The sequence below is a fragment of the Zeugodacus cucurbitae genome, chromosome 2, assembly GCF_028554725.1.
Source record: "Zeugodacus cucurbitae isolate PBARC_wt_2022May chromosome 2, idZeuCucr1.2, whole genome shotgun sequence".
In the NCBI taxonomy this organism is placed as follows: Eukaryota; Metazoa; Arthropoda; class Insecta; order Diptera; family Tephritidae; genus Zeugodacus; species Zeugodacus cucurbitae.
The window spans coordinates 615,684-630,474 of record NC_071667.1 but is presented as its reverse complement, the minus strand read 5'-3'; the positions used below and the strand labels follow the sequence as shown (position 1 = coordinate 630,474).

Sequence of the window (14,791 nt, the reverse complement as noted above, 5' to 3'; positions counted from 1 at the left end):
TATTTTTACCAAATTACATATGCAGTTAGAACAATGTCCTGACATAGTAACACACCTGTCATAAAACTATTTGAAGTGCGTTAACTCGCATAAAAAGTCCACAGAAGAATTAAATTTGAATGTACGTAACCCAGCGTGTGATTCGGATAATGGCGCGGCACCGCCCACTTTTGTGTGAAATCTCATACCTCAACAACTAGTCGACTATTTAGAAAATTTGTCCTAAAGTTTTTTAGCAGCCTTACGATAAGTTTTGAAAATTAATGAAATCGGATCCCAAACACTCACACTTTCCATATAACACTGGAATAAAAATTAGCACAACAATTCCTCTACGGACCTCCATGTCTCACCTAAATATATTCGAAATGTTCTCGAGTATAGACCTCTGCTTGTGTTTTCTTCATATTCTAGCAAATATATTACATTTTCTCTCATATCTCTGAATAAAAATGTCTAATTGAGTAAGAATATTTCCATTAACATTATATCAATCAGTAGTAAAAACTATTACAATTGATACATATGTATGTATTTCCACTGCATTGATATAATTAATATAGTGATTTGTATTAATTCGATTTGTGTTGATTTAAATATCTCGATTATGAAGCATAATTTAATGAATCTAATGAATTATTAAATATGATTGCAATCCATTCACGGTTTTGTCGTATATTGAATTCATTTGCAAAATTTCAATAAAAAGTTGCTATAAAAACAAAAACTAGTAAGAGAAGACTTTCAAATCTGCTCAGGACTAGTACCTTATGACCGATGCATAAACCATATTTGTCATTTTTTAAATTTCTTTATGTATCTCAAGAATATTCCATCCGATATCTATATTGTTACCATGATTACCATGGACGTATGCATAATATATGAACTTAAATAATTGAAATATTCGCTATATACATTTTCTTGTTTCTGTTATTTATTGAATAAAGTCACTCAAATGATTTTATGTGCTTGCAATTTTGTGTTTGAAAAAAAAATAATAATAATAAAATAAGGTGCTTATGTACGAATATTTATGTATTATTAATATATGTATTTTCTTATAATTAACCTCAATGCAAAGTAAACTTAAACATTCTATCTTCGGAGATATTTCTACGTACTCTGTAAGATGGTGTTTTTAAAATATATATAACATATAATTAGTGTGCTCATGGGGGCAACTACATATTTGTCACTACAACTAAGAGCAAGTACCGATACAATCAGGACTGTAAACTTTCCAAACACAAATGTATACAATTTATTCAGAGCCTCCTTACATTCAGAATATAGATCGTTCGTCATTCTCTGTGCATTAGTTATTCATAAATATTAAGCCAGAACGGAGCGAATCTTTTCTAAGAAATCTCCACTTAATCAATCTCGTATACCTCATTCTCTTTGAAGCCAGGTGGGGCAGTACTAAATCCTGCACCTGATGGAGTGGCTTGTGAGTTCTCTCCTGCAGCTGGCACCTGTTGTCCACCCTGTCCACTGGACGATTGGTAATATCCTGCTGCATTCGGATTTTGATTTGCGTATAAAAGTGGACTCATATACATTCCACTTGGGTGAGCAAGTGTTGCGTGTAATGATAACAGCTCTTTATACATTGTAGGATTATTGTTATTCATTTCGGTATATAAATGTTGCAAGTATGTGGGAACAAGCTGTAGAGCTTGTGTATGCGTTATTTCCGGATGATCCTTTACGATCTTCATATTGAGTAACTGAAGCAGTACATCTGAGCGAAAACCAAAAATACGATTGGAGGTTACTCCGCCAGTCGAATTGCCTAACTGACCACCAAAAGCACCTCGATCATATGACATATATTGGGCAGTTTGGACACTACGTGTCTTTTCTGCTTCATATTCCGCCCAAGCAGCCTTGCGTTCAGCATCATTAAGATTCTCGCTTTCTTCATTCTCTAAAAGTGAGTCATGTTCATGATATTTAAATATCATCGTTTCGTGTTTACTGAGCAGTTCTGCAAATAAGCGATCTTTTGGTAAAATAGGTATTTCACGTTCACTTGCTGGTTTCAATTCATAAGTATAAAGTTCCTGTAGATCAGATTGATTGTAGTGGCGAGAAATTTGTTGTTCATCTATAACTCTCTTAGCTGTTGCCTGTTTTGCTACTTGACGCTCATATACCTTCTGCTCCATTGTACCCATGGCTATTAGGCGATAAATATAACACGGTTTCTCTTGACCAAAACGATAAACTCGAAAAATGCTTTGGGTGTCATGAGAAGGGTTCCAAGATACGTCGAATATTACAACACGATTCGCTGCAACCAAGTTTATACCCAAGCCCCCCGCACGAGTTGAAATAAGAAACAGACGGCCACGTAAATTGTTAACATCGTTAAACTTCTTGCACATAGCTTCACGACTTTCCACGGAGCATGAGCCATCAAGACGGAAATAATCAATTCCCGGCTGCCAGTAACCTTTGAAATCACCGACATCACCTAAAAATAGAAAAATTATTAAATAAATAAATTCTTTATATTTGTAAAAATTAATTATTTTTGCCTTCATATTCGTATCCTCGAGTTTTACTGTCTATTAATGACAAAAAATGTTCGATGACATCAATAGATTGCAAGGATTGCGAAAACACAAGAAGTTTGTCGCCAATAACTTCACATTCTTGTAACAAGTTCATTAGTATCACCAGTTTTGGGGAATGATGTATATTGTTCAACTCCTTTTCCTCAACAAAGCGTTTCCACCATTCTGACGGATCAGCTTCTGGTTGCGGCGGTTCCAACTCTTCAATATCACTATCTTTATCTATCTGCTTGCGACTGCACGAACGGGCAACTTTACTTCTACTTTGTACACCACCATTTCCACTGCCACCCCCACCACCACCGCTGGCGAATGATTTCGATGAATCTACAGACGTATCCGAACCGGTAACACTCTCAACATCATCATCATCATCATCATCAATAAAATCCTCCATAGAGTCCGATTCATTGGCCTGCTGTCGTTTACGTATAACCGTATCACTATTCATTCGTAAATTCATTGGATGAGTCCATATGCGACGCAAATCTTGAAAATCCTGAAACAAACGCGCTCCCTTTCCACTAATATCAGAACCACTAAGATCCCTCTGAGTCGTCATGTAATATTCGTATATCTGCTGTTGCAGATCAGAAAGAGTTGTATAAACAGTATATTCGTGCTTAGGAGGCAGATATGGTGCCAGCACCGAATAGTCACGCCTTTGAATACATCCTTCCAGCATTTTATGCAAAATATGAGATCGATGTTTCATAAGGCGAATATCTCGCTCGGTCGAATCTGTATATTGACCATTGGTGATAGGATTCACAAAACGATTCAAATACTCCTTATATGTTCCAAGAAGATTTGGTTTGATAAATTGAATCATGCAATAATCTGTAATGTAAAATCAAAGAAGGGAGACTTCTATATTTATGCTATTATGCAAATAAAATAATTGTATTTAGAAATTATTTTCAAATTTGACACCAGAAATATTGTTCAAACGTTACTGTATTTTATATTTTCTTATTTTGTGAAATTGTGCTTTTCGGAGTACTTACATTCTTTAAGATTGTTCTGAAGTGGTGTACCAGTCAGAACAATTCGTCTTTTAGTTCTCATTTTAGTAACTGCTTTACTAATGGATGTTTTCTCATTTTTCAGTAAGTGACCTTCATCACAAACAACTAGATCTGGGCCCGGGTCGACTAACGCTTGCTGCAATGTTTCACGTTGTTTCTTGCGTAAACCTTTTGCCTTTTCGTTAGCTAATATACGGTACATATCGTAACCTATAACGCATGCGCCGCCCTCTTCGAACCATTCTTTTAGTTTAAAAATTCTTGTTGGCTTGTCCTTGTACTTGGACATATCATATACTTCCACATTACGTTTATTAGCAAATGCTATCCAGTGATGGAATTCACGTGCCCAATTATTAAGGGTGCTCAATGGTGTTATTATTAATACACGTTCTACTCCTGTTCGACTTGAACTTACTAATAAAGTGTGCGACAGAGTGACTATTTGTAATGTCTTTCCCAAACCCATGCAATGAGCCAAAATGCAACCAGAACCAGCATTATCTTCAGCTTCCTTCATGGTTTCAAAGCAAGCATCCCACATAAATTTAACACCTGCTACTTGATGAGGTTTTAATTTTTTTAGAATGCCTCTATCTACTTCCAACAATGGTTTCTTAGTATCTTCATCAAAGTCTAGTACTAATTCCGTTACTTCAACATTTTCCGGCTTTTCGTATATTTGATTATATAATTTTTGACGTTCCTCTATGCGTTTGCGTCGCTCTTCTTCCTCTTTAGTAGCATTCTTTGTGGTAATGTCGAGATCCTTGGTTTTTATTATTTTTCGGATATGTTTGCGCTTGTTTTTATTTTTCTCATCAGCATCTTCATCATCTGATTTAGCATCCTTTTTGACCTTTCCCTTTCGCTTGTCATCACCATCATCATCATCACTACTATCTTTACCACGACGGAGTCGTCCACGCTTTTTCGGAACGGGTTGTGGTGTAAAGTCGGAATCATCATCACTACTTTTCTTTCTTTTATTAAAAACTCTCTTTTTGCGTGCTGGTATCACTTCACTATCACTACTTTTGTCATCCGACTCCACTTCAGAATGATCGTCAAAGTTGTTAACGTTTTCAAATGTAACCGAGTCTGATTCATCTGAATCAGAATTCATAACTAGTTTTCTAATCGATGCTGATGACTTTTTTTCGAGGTATGGATTCTTTTTACTAAAACCAAGATCTTCCTTGCTTTGATTTTTTATAGTTTTATCTCCACCGTTGACTTTAGTTATAGTCGAATTTTGATTTAAGAGACTTGAAGATGTTGGAAAAATTGTCCTTTTTATGCGAACAGTACACTGCCTGATGCGGGGCAGTACTCCGTCAAAAGGATTCGATTTTTCGTCTTGCGCCAACTCGCCTGATTTTGCAAAAAGCGATTTAATTTTTTTTGGTTTTGATACTTCTTTTTCCTGGTCTCCTACGCTATCCTCACTGTCACTCAACTCTATTAATGTACAATTATTTCTATTCTTGCGGTCAGGCAATCGCCTTGACTGGGTTTCCGATATCAGTTTATTATTTTCTTTAATTTTATTCCCTATTGGTCTCTCCAATAGTTTTTCTAAAGGTACAACACGCACTTTGAATTCATTTCCAGTTTTTTGCAGAGGCGCTATTTTTTCAGAGTTTGTATTTAAAGATAATATATTCGATGAACGGGTTCTTGTGCTTCTTGCGCTGAGGGAATCAGATTCATTTTTATCCTTATTTTCGGGATCAAATTTGGAGTTAACTTTATTATTGGTCGTTGCGCTGTGAATATTACTGTCTTCCGCTGAATTTGCATCAGAATCCGAGTGTACTTTTTCTTGGCCCATAGATGCTATTTTACAAACAAATAAACCACGTAGTTCCTGTTATTCAAACAGTTTTCACCAGTCCTTAGATAGTGATCAATTTTCCACCGTAAACGAAAACATCAGTTTTTTCCAATCTGAAAAAAAAAAAATATATTAATCCATATGCAAGCAAATTATTTAAAAAATGGTTTGTAAATATTTCTTGACAGCATTGTCCTGCATCCAATCCAAACTACTTGTTTTTTCTGGTTCTCACTATCTGTTCCTTCTTTCTGATGTAAGCAAGTTTTTAACGAGTTACTACATTTAAAATTTTACTCAAAGATTGGTAAATGCACAAAACACTTAATCGTGGGAAAACGGAAGTCTCTCTTTAGCAGTATTAATTCGTATCGTAATGTACCACATTAAAGTTTTCAAAAGAATTTTGTATATAAAAATGTAAACGCACCAAGATAGGCGGTATGTGCATATTTGCTAGCAAAATTACTTTTTACTTTTTTTGAAGAATTAAATCTTCAGTTTTCCCGAACTAAATAGGAATGTGCGTCCCATATATTCTAATAATTTATATTTAAGAAAAGAAAATATCATTTAATTTTATCTTTTACGTTTTTGCGAAGAATTTTTCTACGATCCCTTCTTAAAAACACAAATAATCAAACGCCGCTAAAAATCGGAATTTGTAACTTTGCAGGTATACACAGATCAACGACAAGATGTGTTTCGTGAGTATACTTCCAGTTGAGCGTTCGCGTGTCCGAGAAAATCAATTATTCACAATAATATCTTACCAATATTTTTCTGGGCCTTAATTAATTTAAATTTTTAACGATTTTAAAACGAAATATTCTTAAGTTTTTCTCTCTTATGAAACAATGTTTAAACATTCCGGCTAAGGGCCGTAATATCAACAACATTCCTTAAAAGTATTCAAAACGGTTGTTAGAATCACTTGGGAATTTTTGGCATGCAGGACATACATTAAGCATATGTGAACGTTTAGTCTGTTACATATTCGGATTCACTGTCCTTTTGGTCATCTTAGCCTGTTTGGATCAGGAATACATTTTATGTTATTGCATGTTATAAATATATCTTCAGTTTAAGAAATTCTAATTTCCATTCTAATTTTTTATAACGTCCTTGCATTTTGTTGTTTGGTTTACTAGAAACTGGAATCGGCTGTGTTCATGGGATGCAACACTTGATATAAAATAATCGAATCTGTGAATTCGCCAAAATATAATTTTAACTAGAACTGAATGTACTGCAGTTGACAATCAAATGTCATTTCATGGTATGTTCAATGCTTTATGAAATTGAAATAGTTTAGAAATGAGAGGCTGTGTCCGAAAAATAATAAATTGAAAAACTGAAAAAATGTTCAGATGAGGAAAAAATTTGTAATGAGGGAACCGCATTGCTCGCAAGGCAACATCGACGTAGACATAATTGAGTCAAAGTTAAATTCAGTGAGCGTTAGGGTAAAAAACGTGGGTAAATGTTATATTATTTTGCAATAGGTGAGCTTTTGAAGTTGAAGGGAAGTGAAATTAAATAATTTTGATGGAAAACTTCTTGTTTTCGTTTAAATGAGGTACAATCAATAGACCCATATTTGCTGTGAAAAAGCAAACGATGATGCAAGAACTTTTGCATTCATTGAAAGATTTATTTCCCTTCTTGGTATAGAGAAATTAATTGACAACTTTTGTTTGTATTATTTATACGTTACAGTGAAATAATCAAAACTCTGATAAAGCGATATTAAAATAAAAAGTATTGTGACTATATCGCAACGGATAAAACAGGATATGAGCAACGCAATGTCCGATTCAGAGATGAGTGCTTCTGGTGGTGCACTCGAAGATAGCGATACGAATTCTAGCAGCAGTTCTAGTATGAGCTCTTCAACTTCTAGTTCAGACGTGAATGATTCGCTGTTGGATACACTTGAACTAGCTAAAATCACACACGAAGTGATACGTTTGCCTCGAGGTTTATGTGAAAATAGGAAAATCTTCCAAGAGTTTTTTTCAGTAGAAACATGGAATAATATTCCTGAATTGATTCGAGCAAGTGTGGAGAGACATTTACCGGATTTCACCAATATACTTAGTCCTGAAGAGACATCTCTGGAGATACGGCGAACTTTATCAATGCTTTTCAATGAAGAATTAATGCGATTTGGTCACTCTCCTCTTTGTGACTTGCAACAAGAATTGGAAGGTGGAAATTTTAGGCCTGACGTTTTACGTCTACGCCAAAACATTTCAAAATCTCGTCGACGTGAACAACGATTTCAAAGATGTGAACGGGTTAGTCAACTAGCAAAAGAATTGTTCTTGTCTAGAGAACGCTTGTTGCGAACTGCTTACAAATCATCCCCAAATAGTATACTTCGGACAGAACGTAATACAAAGCGCGAACAAAACACGTTCCATGCTGACACAAAATTATGTTCTGTACGTTGTCGAAAACGTGTTCGAAAAGAATTGGATCATATAACAGATCAATTGGGTATTAAAACAAATGACTTAAGTGCTGATGAAGAGGACGGTTCCTCCGTTGAAACTATTACAGATGACAGTTATTGCAATTTGAAGTCTGAAATACCATCTGTTTTGAAATTACCGGCTTCTGGTTCTGATCGCTTAATTTTCAGTACGTTATTTAAGCGAAGAAAAAATCTGTCTGATGAAGATGTGATACGCAGTGACCAGAATACGAAACAATATAAATTATCAAATAGAAATTTTAGATCGTATATACGGGAACACAAGAGACGAAAAATTACAGAGCCGGTATTTATTTATGTTTATTATGCTTACATATGACTAATATTTTGAAATTCCAGACTTTACCAGACTTTGAAACATCCGATATACGATTGCGAGATGTGTGTGCAAGGGCACAATTGGGTGGAAATTTTAAACAACTTTTTGGCGCGAGCAAACTTATCGGAAGAAAATCGAAACCTAAACTTGTATCTTATTGTGATCCTCCAGCATTAGTACCAATTACGACTAATGATACATATGCTGGCACATCTGGAAAGAAAGAAATAGAGATCAAATTAGATAATAATTCGGCTGAGACAATTTCAAAAAACCTAAAAGAACCACAGGGAGAACAATTTCAACAGCGTTTATCGGAACATTCAAATGGCACTATGCAGCATCCATTTCTTCCTGAAGATGGTGCTCCATTTAATATACTGGATGGAGAAGTTGAACTTCAACAAGAAGAAGTTGAGACCTATGGTAGCTGCGAGGAGGGTTTACCAAGCTTCGTAATTTCAAACGAAGTGGTTTTACCCACAATTGAACCGACTGAAGTGCCTCCACATAAACTTTTGCAAACTCCCCATAAGGAAGACGCTAGTAGCGTTGACTTTCAGGGTAAATATCCGTTGGCAGAAAATATTGGAGCAAGTACTTCAGCTGAACACAATATACCCAAGTTAGAGTCTATATTTTCAAAAATGAACAAAACACCTGTCAAAGAAAAAGCCCGATCAAATTTAAATTGCAATGCAACAAATATTTTGTCTTCAACCGGAGCAGTTGTAACACCAATAAAAAGACAAAATCAACCAATGACTTCACCACCGAAAAGTAATAATCCAACGATTCTTAGTGAATCAACTGAACTAATACAGGAGACTCATGCATGCTTCTTTTCGCTTATACGTGATTTGTTTTGTGCTACACCTCATCACCGAATGCAATACAATGAACTACGTATGCGTATCGATGTTTGGCTACGGAATCCTATTACTGCTTTAAATGATTGGTATGCTCAGTCTGATAACTGGTCAGCACTATTAACATCTGCTATAAATTTTTTGGCTGGAGACTTTTCCGATCAACCAGACGAATATGTTCCATATTTGGAATTCAAATCCCAACAAAATATTTTTCAGTGGATAGGAGCGGGTCGAGATTCTGACACCCGCCTTTCTAAATTGTGCTTTTATTGGTTGCAACGTCGGGAAATTTCGGATAGAGCCCCGACAGCTATTAGCCAAGTAATCACAGCTGATGCTAAGGAATCTTCAAATAATATTAAAATAAATAATACCACTCACCCGTCTAACGAAATAGACGATACTCCAGTAGCATTTGATGGTGGTGTATCGCCACCCCCTCCACCACGCTGTCCTACAACATGGACGGTTTGTGCAGCTACGCCCGAGGAAATTGTTGAGTTCCAACGACAGGAACGTGAACGTTTTGAACAACCGCATCGCGCCTACACTTACCGTATGCATGATTATGAAAGTGTTGTCGGCCCAGTGAAAGGAATATACACACAAATGTATGCTTTAACCAAGGCCCGTGGACATAGTATGATGATTGGAAATCGTCCAAATTTTGTCACCATTTTAACATTAGTTCGTGATGCAACCGCTCGTTTACCGAATGGTGAAGGCACTCGAGCCGATATTGCCGAACTGCTTAAGAGCTCTCAATATATAAACTTGAAGGAAGGTGAAAATGTTCTGCAAACAACGGTCAGCGGAGCTTTGGATCGCATGCACACAGAACATGATCCATGTGTGCGTTATGATCCGAAGCGTAAAATTTGGATCTATCTGCACCGAAATCGAAGCGAAGATGATTTTGAAAGAATACATCAGCAAAGTCAGGGGGTAGGAAAATCCAAAAAAGTAGTACATCGTAAAACTAAAACAAAGGTCGCAATAGGCAAACCAACTTCAGAACTTAATGATTCAAATTCTGGTCTAATTACATGTGAGGATGAGCCTAATGGAGGAGCTATGAGCACAGCAAGCACAAACACAAAAGTTAGCGCCGCTTTTTCGATGCCTGCATTAGTACCAGCAAACCCAATCATTGTTAGTAGTCAAAGTGCCATAACGCAACAGAAAATTCCCCTTGTTATAACTAAACCATCGGTGAATCGTTCGCTCCCTGTCCCACCATTAAAGTACAACATACCGCATCAACAGCAGAAATCTTTACTTAAAACAACTGTACAATCCCAGTCGCAACGACATCAAGAGCATCGACAGATCAATAACAATGGTGGTATTGATACGCAAGTCCCTCAACTCCAAAGAATGCAACAACGCATGGCAATTCTTCCAAAAAATACAACTGTAACTGATGTGGTTTCCGAAGAAAATCAAGTCAATAAACAGTTAACTTTATCTATGTCACCAATCAAGTCCAATTTAACAACATTAACAACGGGAAATGTCAACTCTACACCAATCATTGTTGCTACACCATCTGGTCTTCAAACAGTACACGTTTCCAATGCGACAGTTGTTACATCGTCAACAGGTGCATCCGTTTCACTAGCATCACAACAGCCTTCATCTCTTAGTGCCACTTTCAGTGGCAAAAAAGTGGCGTTAAATAAGCCTATTATTATCAATCAAATAAAGAGTCAGCCTACATTAAGCGTGACATCGCAAACTAGATCTACTTCACAGCAAGTGCTTAAACAACAAAATATAGTTTATACGCAGCAACAACAGAAGCATACACAAGGTTTCATCATTCCGATCAGCATGTCAAATTCAATTTCGAATGTCACTGACGTTGAAGCTCCCAATATAATGACCAAAGAAACAAATTTGCGAAGCCTACCACTTTCATCAATTTCCACGGATGGTTCCACCACGATTTACATGGATAACACGAAGTTAGTTTCTGGTGTGGAAACTTTGTCACCAGAACAAGTACAACAAAACAAATCTCATGGAAAAAATATCATTCGAATTGTGCCAAGTATCAGTGGCGGTGGAGTAAAATCAATTTTGCAATCTGCATCAACTGGAACGGTTGTTACTTCCAGAAAACCTCCTGTTCATGTTATCGGTCATCGTGTTGTGACGGGAGGTGGTGGGATCGGAACAGCCCGGGTTCAAACCCCACAAACCAAATCCTTGAGTAATATATCGCTTATGAGTAGTAGTAGTGGCACGCAAACTTTTGGCGTTTCATCGATGGTTTCTGCAGCTGGCGGCTCTACACTTATAAAAATGTCTCCACATACATTTGCAAGTTTGCAACACAAGCAAAATCAGCAGATTGTTGTGAAGAAGTCTTCACCCTTATCGCCGGTATCGAATCCGCAACATCGTGTCATTGACAAGTCTACACTTTTAAGTAATTTAATATATCATAGTTATAAGCTTTTATAGTGAAATATGTTTTTTTTTCAGAAAATAGTGCTGTTGTTCCTCAATCTGGTAGTCTAAATACACAACCAATAGGTAAAAAAGTTTATATGCAGCAAACATCAAATTTAGGAATTGTTCACAAAACCGTTGTTAGTGGAGCTGCATCTGTTGGTTCACAAACCTCTTCAACGTCATCGTTAGCGGAAAAAGTACATACTATAAATACAACAAATCTTACTTCTCAACAACAGAGAACTCTTCTTCAAAACATAAAGCAACAACAAAGCATCCAATTAAAGTCCGTTCATGTCGTTTCCAGTGATTCAACGACCACATGCACACAATCACAAATTAATCAAGCTGTTTCGCGTGCTCAACCCTTGACGGTAGCAACTAGCGACGTTGTAGTTGGACATCAAGCGAACAATAAGGCTCTAGCTGTGATGGTTTCGCAGGCCCAAGGCCTCCCACGTATATTAAAGGCTGGTTCGACGAATTCACAGCCTCTGCAGCAACAGCAAACTATGACAATAGCTGCTAGTGACAATTCCGTAGGTACAACAGCGAGTGGAACTCGTATTCTCACCACTTCCACTGGCCAAATAATATCACTGGAGAGTTTGTTACAAAAGCAAAGTAGCAATATTTCAGTGAAAACAAACCTAAGTGGCGGTGTTGGCGCAATAGTTAAAAATGTTCACACATCCAATATTTCACAGCAACAACAGCCCCAACTTGTAACATCAACCGGGAATACAAATACATATACCGTTGTATCACAACCAAGAAATGTTAATGCATATCGTCCTGCGACAACGCAAACAACTGACGGCGTGAATACGGGAACAAAAACCACACTTGTAAGCGGAGGTACTGGACGAATCTTCGTATCGGCTGGCGGACAAATGACTACACCTCAGATAACCAAAGTACTCGGCAAAGCTGGAGTGACCACGGCTTCATTAACTAATGCAACGGCAGGGGGCAATATACGTGTAATCAAAAATACGTCTAACATTGGAAGTGTTTCAAATAGTTTTAATGTAACTAGCCTACAAGGTAAACAAGTGGTTTTCGCTGCAAAGCCTTCTACAAATATAGCTAAACATGTTGGAAGCTCAGCACAAGTACAACAGATTCCTACTGGTGTAGTAATTGGTGGACAAACGTTAAAATTACAGCGAAATGTAAGTTGATGCTTAAAATAGTATTATAAGTTCATATTAATCTGTAAATACAATATGTAATATCTTTCAGGTGCAACAAAATAAGATAGTTAATTCAACGTCCACAAATAATGGTAGTAACATTGGTGTTACTGCTACTCATCAAGGAGCTCAAATGCAAACTGTAATAATGGGAAATCAAATATTGCGAGTTCAACAGATGCAAGCATCAGGGAAAACTGTAGGTTCAAATGGACCGACAGTTCAACAACGTATAGCAAACCTATCGGTAGGAAATCTAGTTACCGGTTCTGCAATAACAGGGGTTTCGGGTGTAAATAACGGGAATGAGTCAGGCAACAATGCGACTACGATGAACTTACCAAAGACTGTAGTGCTCGGTTCTAGCGGGCAGACAATACGGTTGCAACAGCCGCAACAATCGGTTCCAATGACCCATCAATTGCAGCCCTCTACACAGATTTCAACACAGTCACAAACGCAGCTAGTCTCTGTTAAGAATTCATCTCAACAGGTACTTTTTAATCAGCATATGTACGTGTTCTAGTTAATCAAATATTGATAACAATCAGGGCGTGAAAGCATCAAATGTTGGACGTGTGGTATTAGCTGTACAGGGCGGTGGACAAATATTCCTTTCGCCAAATTTTCAAGGCAATACGTTAAACCTGAAAACACTACAAAATATGAAAGTGGTTTCCTTAGCATCACATACAGGGACTGCTGTGAACATTTCAAATCAGAGCGAGGACAAGTCAAATGCCGCAACGCAGAACTGTGGTAGCAGTAACTCTTAAAAGAGAGCGCTATTATTAGGAATCTTGTTTTGTGCATGAATTTGAAAAATGAAAAAAAAAAACTTACAAAAAGATTTGTATATACAAGACATCTTATAAACTTAAGAAACCATTAATTAGTAATCGACATAATAGCTAAAATACATATAATGTACAAGCAATTACTCTTTTGATAAGAAGTTTACGTTCAAAACTATCATAGTTCTAGTAAATGTTATAATAGTAACAATGCAAAGGTGGTTTCAGTCATTTTAATTTTATCTTTACAGTTGAGCTATTAGACTAAAGCGCTTTATTCGTTTTTGAAGAAAGTTTCATTAAATATACTGGAAATTAAGTTAATTTAAAAAAATTGTTATGGCTAATTACGACTATAGTGTTAAAATCGTCTAGGCACACCATATGTTGGTACGCTACCTAGCATTCCTCCAGAACCAGATCTATTTGAAGCTTGTGAGACATTCAAACTGCCGGGACCTGCAATTCCTGTCATCGCTGCACCCGATGAATCTCCAATGGCAGCAACCGAACCCCCTATTCCTCCTATGGGTCTGTTGTGTGCTCCTTGATTTGCTTGTATATCAGATAAACAAGCTTTCCATTCCTCTAACCGACTGTAATGTTTATTCAGTAGTTGTTCTTTGCGGGCAATCTCATTACGCAAATCCTGATTTTCATCCTTTATTAACATATCTGGCTTTAAAGTTGAAACAAGGAAACGTTTTTGAAGGAAAAATGCCTCCATTTGCCGTGCAACATCAATAAACCGATTTGTAGTTTTTTGTACTTCCAATTCGATTTCATCTTTATTGGTCCCTGTGTTGGGTTCTGGCTTAGTCAAAGATAAAAGACATGCTTGGAAAGCTTCCTCAAACTCATCCATCAGATTGCTATTGTCGTTATTTGAAGAAGACATTATAAAAATTGCAAACAAATCTACTAAACTCAATGAATTAAATCACGTATATTTCAATGTTGCCACAGACAGAAAATTTGATTAAATTTTAAGTTAAACTAGAGTTCGCAATACGCCACTCTTTTGATTTTGTTATGACGTCACAAAAGCAAAATACAACATTTTTATTTTGTGATCTATCACTGAACAAAGCATACAAGTATTGAAAAATTATACAAATTAGTATATGAGAGTAAGAGAGTACTCAATAATGATATCCTTATTATGAACCCAGTTTAGAAAATATACAACTAATATGCTGC

At 36.6% G+C, this 14,791-nt stretch overlaps 3 protein-coding genes across 5 annotated transcripts; 1 reads left to right on the top strand and 2 right to left on the bottom strand.

The window, feature by feature from the left end:
• Positions 1–915: 915 nt before the first annotated feature.
• On the bottom strand, positions 916–6,196 carry LOC105208391 (transcriptional regulator ATRX homolog). The gene is made up of 4 exons (XM_011178200.3): positions 6,041–6,196; positions 3,593–5,563; positions 2,547–3,425; positions 916–2,482 (listed from the first exon to the last, which is right to left on the bottom strand). Exons 2-4 carry the CDS (start codon positions 5,445–5,447, stop codon positions 1,377–1,379), a joined length of 3,840 nt encoding a protein of 1,279 aa, XP_011176502.2. The 5' UTR covers positions 5,448–5,563; positions 6,041–6,196; the 3' UTR covers positions 916–1,376.
• A 540-nt stretch (positions 6,197–6,736) lies between these two features.
• LOC105208390 (mucin-4) lies at positions 6,737–13,734 on the top strand. Of its 3 annotated transcripts, none has more exons than XM_029037800.2 (6): positions 6,737–6,929; positions 7,170–8,236; positions 8,290–11,575; positions 11,632–12,776; positions 12,847–13,290; positions 13,349–13,734. In XM_029037800.2, the coding sequence occupies exons 2-6, from the start codon at positions 7,247–7,249 to the stop codon at positions 13,571–13,573; spliced, it is 6,090 nt and encodes a 2,029-aa protein (XP_028893633.2). In that variant the 5' UTR covers positions 6,737–6,929; positions 7,170–7,246; the 3' UTR covers positions 13,574–13,734. The 3 variants fall into 3 exon arrangements, with proteins under 3 accessions (XP_028893633.2, XP_011176500.2, XP_028893631.2); XM_011178198.3 differs by having other exon boundaries at positions 6,737–6,955; XM_029037798.2 differs by having other exon boundaries at positions 6,737–7,029.
• A 107-nt stretch (positions 13,735–13,841) lies between these two features.
• LOC105208396 (mediator of RNA polymerase II transcription subunit 28) lies at positions 13,842–14,777 on the bottom strand. The gene has a single exon (XM_011178209.3). The coding sequence runs from the start codon at positions 14,487–14,489 to the stop codon at positions 13,953–13,955; it is 537 nt and encodes a 178-aa protein (XP_011176511.1). The 5' UTR covers positions 14,490–14,777; the 3' UTR covers positions 13,842–13,952.
• Positions 14,778–14,791: the final 14 nt, after the last annotated feature.

What these genes read in the sequence shown, in the direction of transcription:
- LOC105208391 (XM_011178200.3), bottom strand. Translation starts at nt 5,447, where the DNA reads ATGGGCCAAGAAAAAGTACACTCGGATTCTGATGCAAATTCAGCGGAA. An exon ending in TCAGAACAATCTTAAAGAAT is followed by an intron (nt 3,426 to 3,592) that starts GTAAGTACTCCG and finishes TTTACATTACAG; the next exon opens with ATTATTGCATGATTCAATTT. An exon ending in TCGAGGATACGAATATGAAG is followed by an intron (nt 2,483 to 2,546) that starts GCAAAAATAATT and finishes TTCTATTTTTAG; the next exon opens with GTGATGTCGGTGATTTCAAA.
- LOC105208390 (XM_029037800.2), top strand. Translation starts at nt 7,247, where the DNA reads ATGAGCAACGCAATGTCCGATTCAGAGATGAGTGCTTCTGGTGGTGCA. An exon ending in TGACAAGTCTACACTTTTAA is followed by an intron (nt 11,576 to 11,631) that starts GTAATTTAATAT and finishes TTTTTTTTTCAG; the next exon opens with AAAATAGTGCTGTTGTTCCT. An exon ending in TTAAGAATTCATCTCAACAG is followed by an intron (nt 13,291 to 13,348) that starts GTACTTTTTAAT and finishes GATAACAATCAG; the next exon opens with GGCGTGAAAGCATCAAATGT.
- LOC105208396 (XM_011178209.3), bottom strand. Translation starts at nt 14,489, where the DNA reads ATGTCTTCTTCAAATAACGACAATAGCAATCTGATGGATGAGTTTGAG.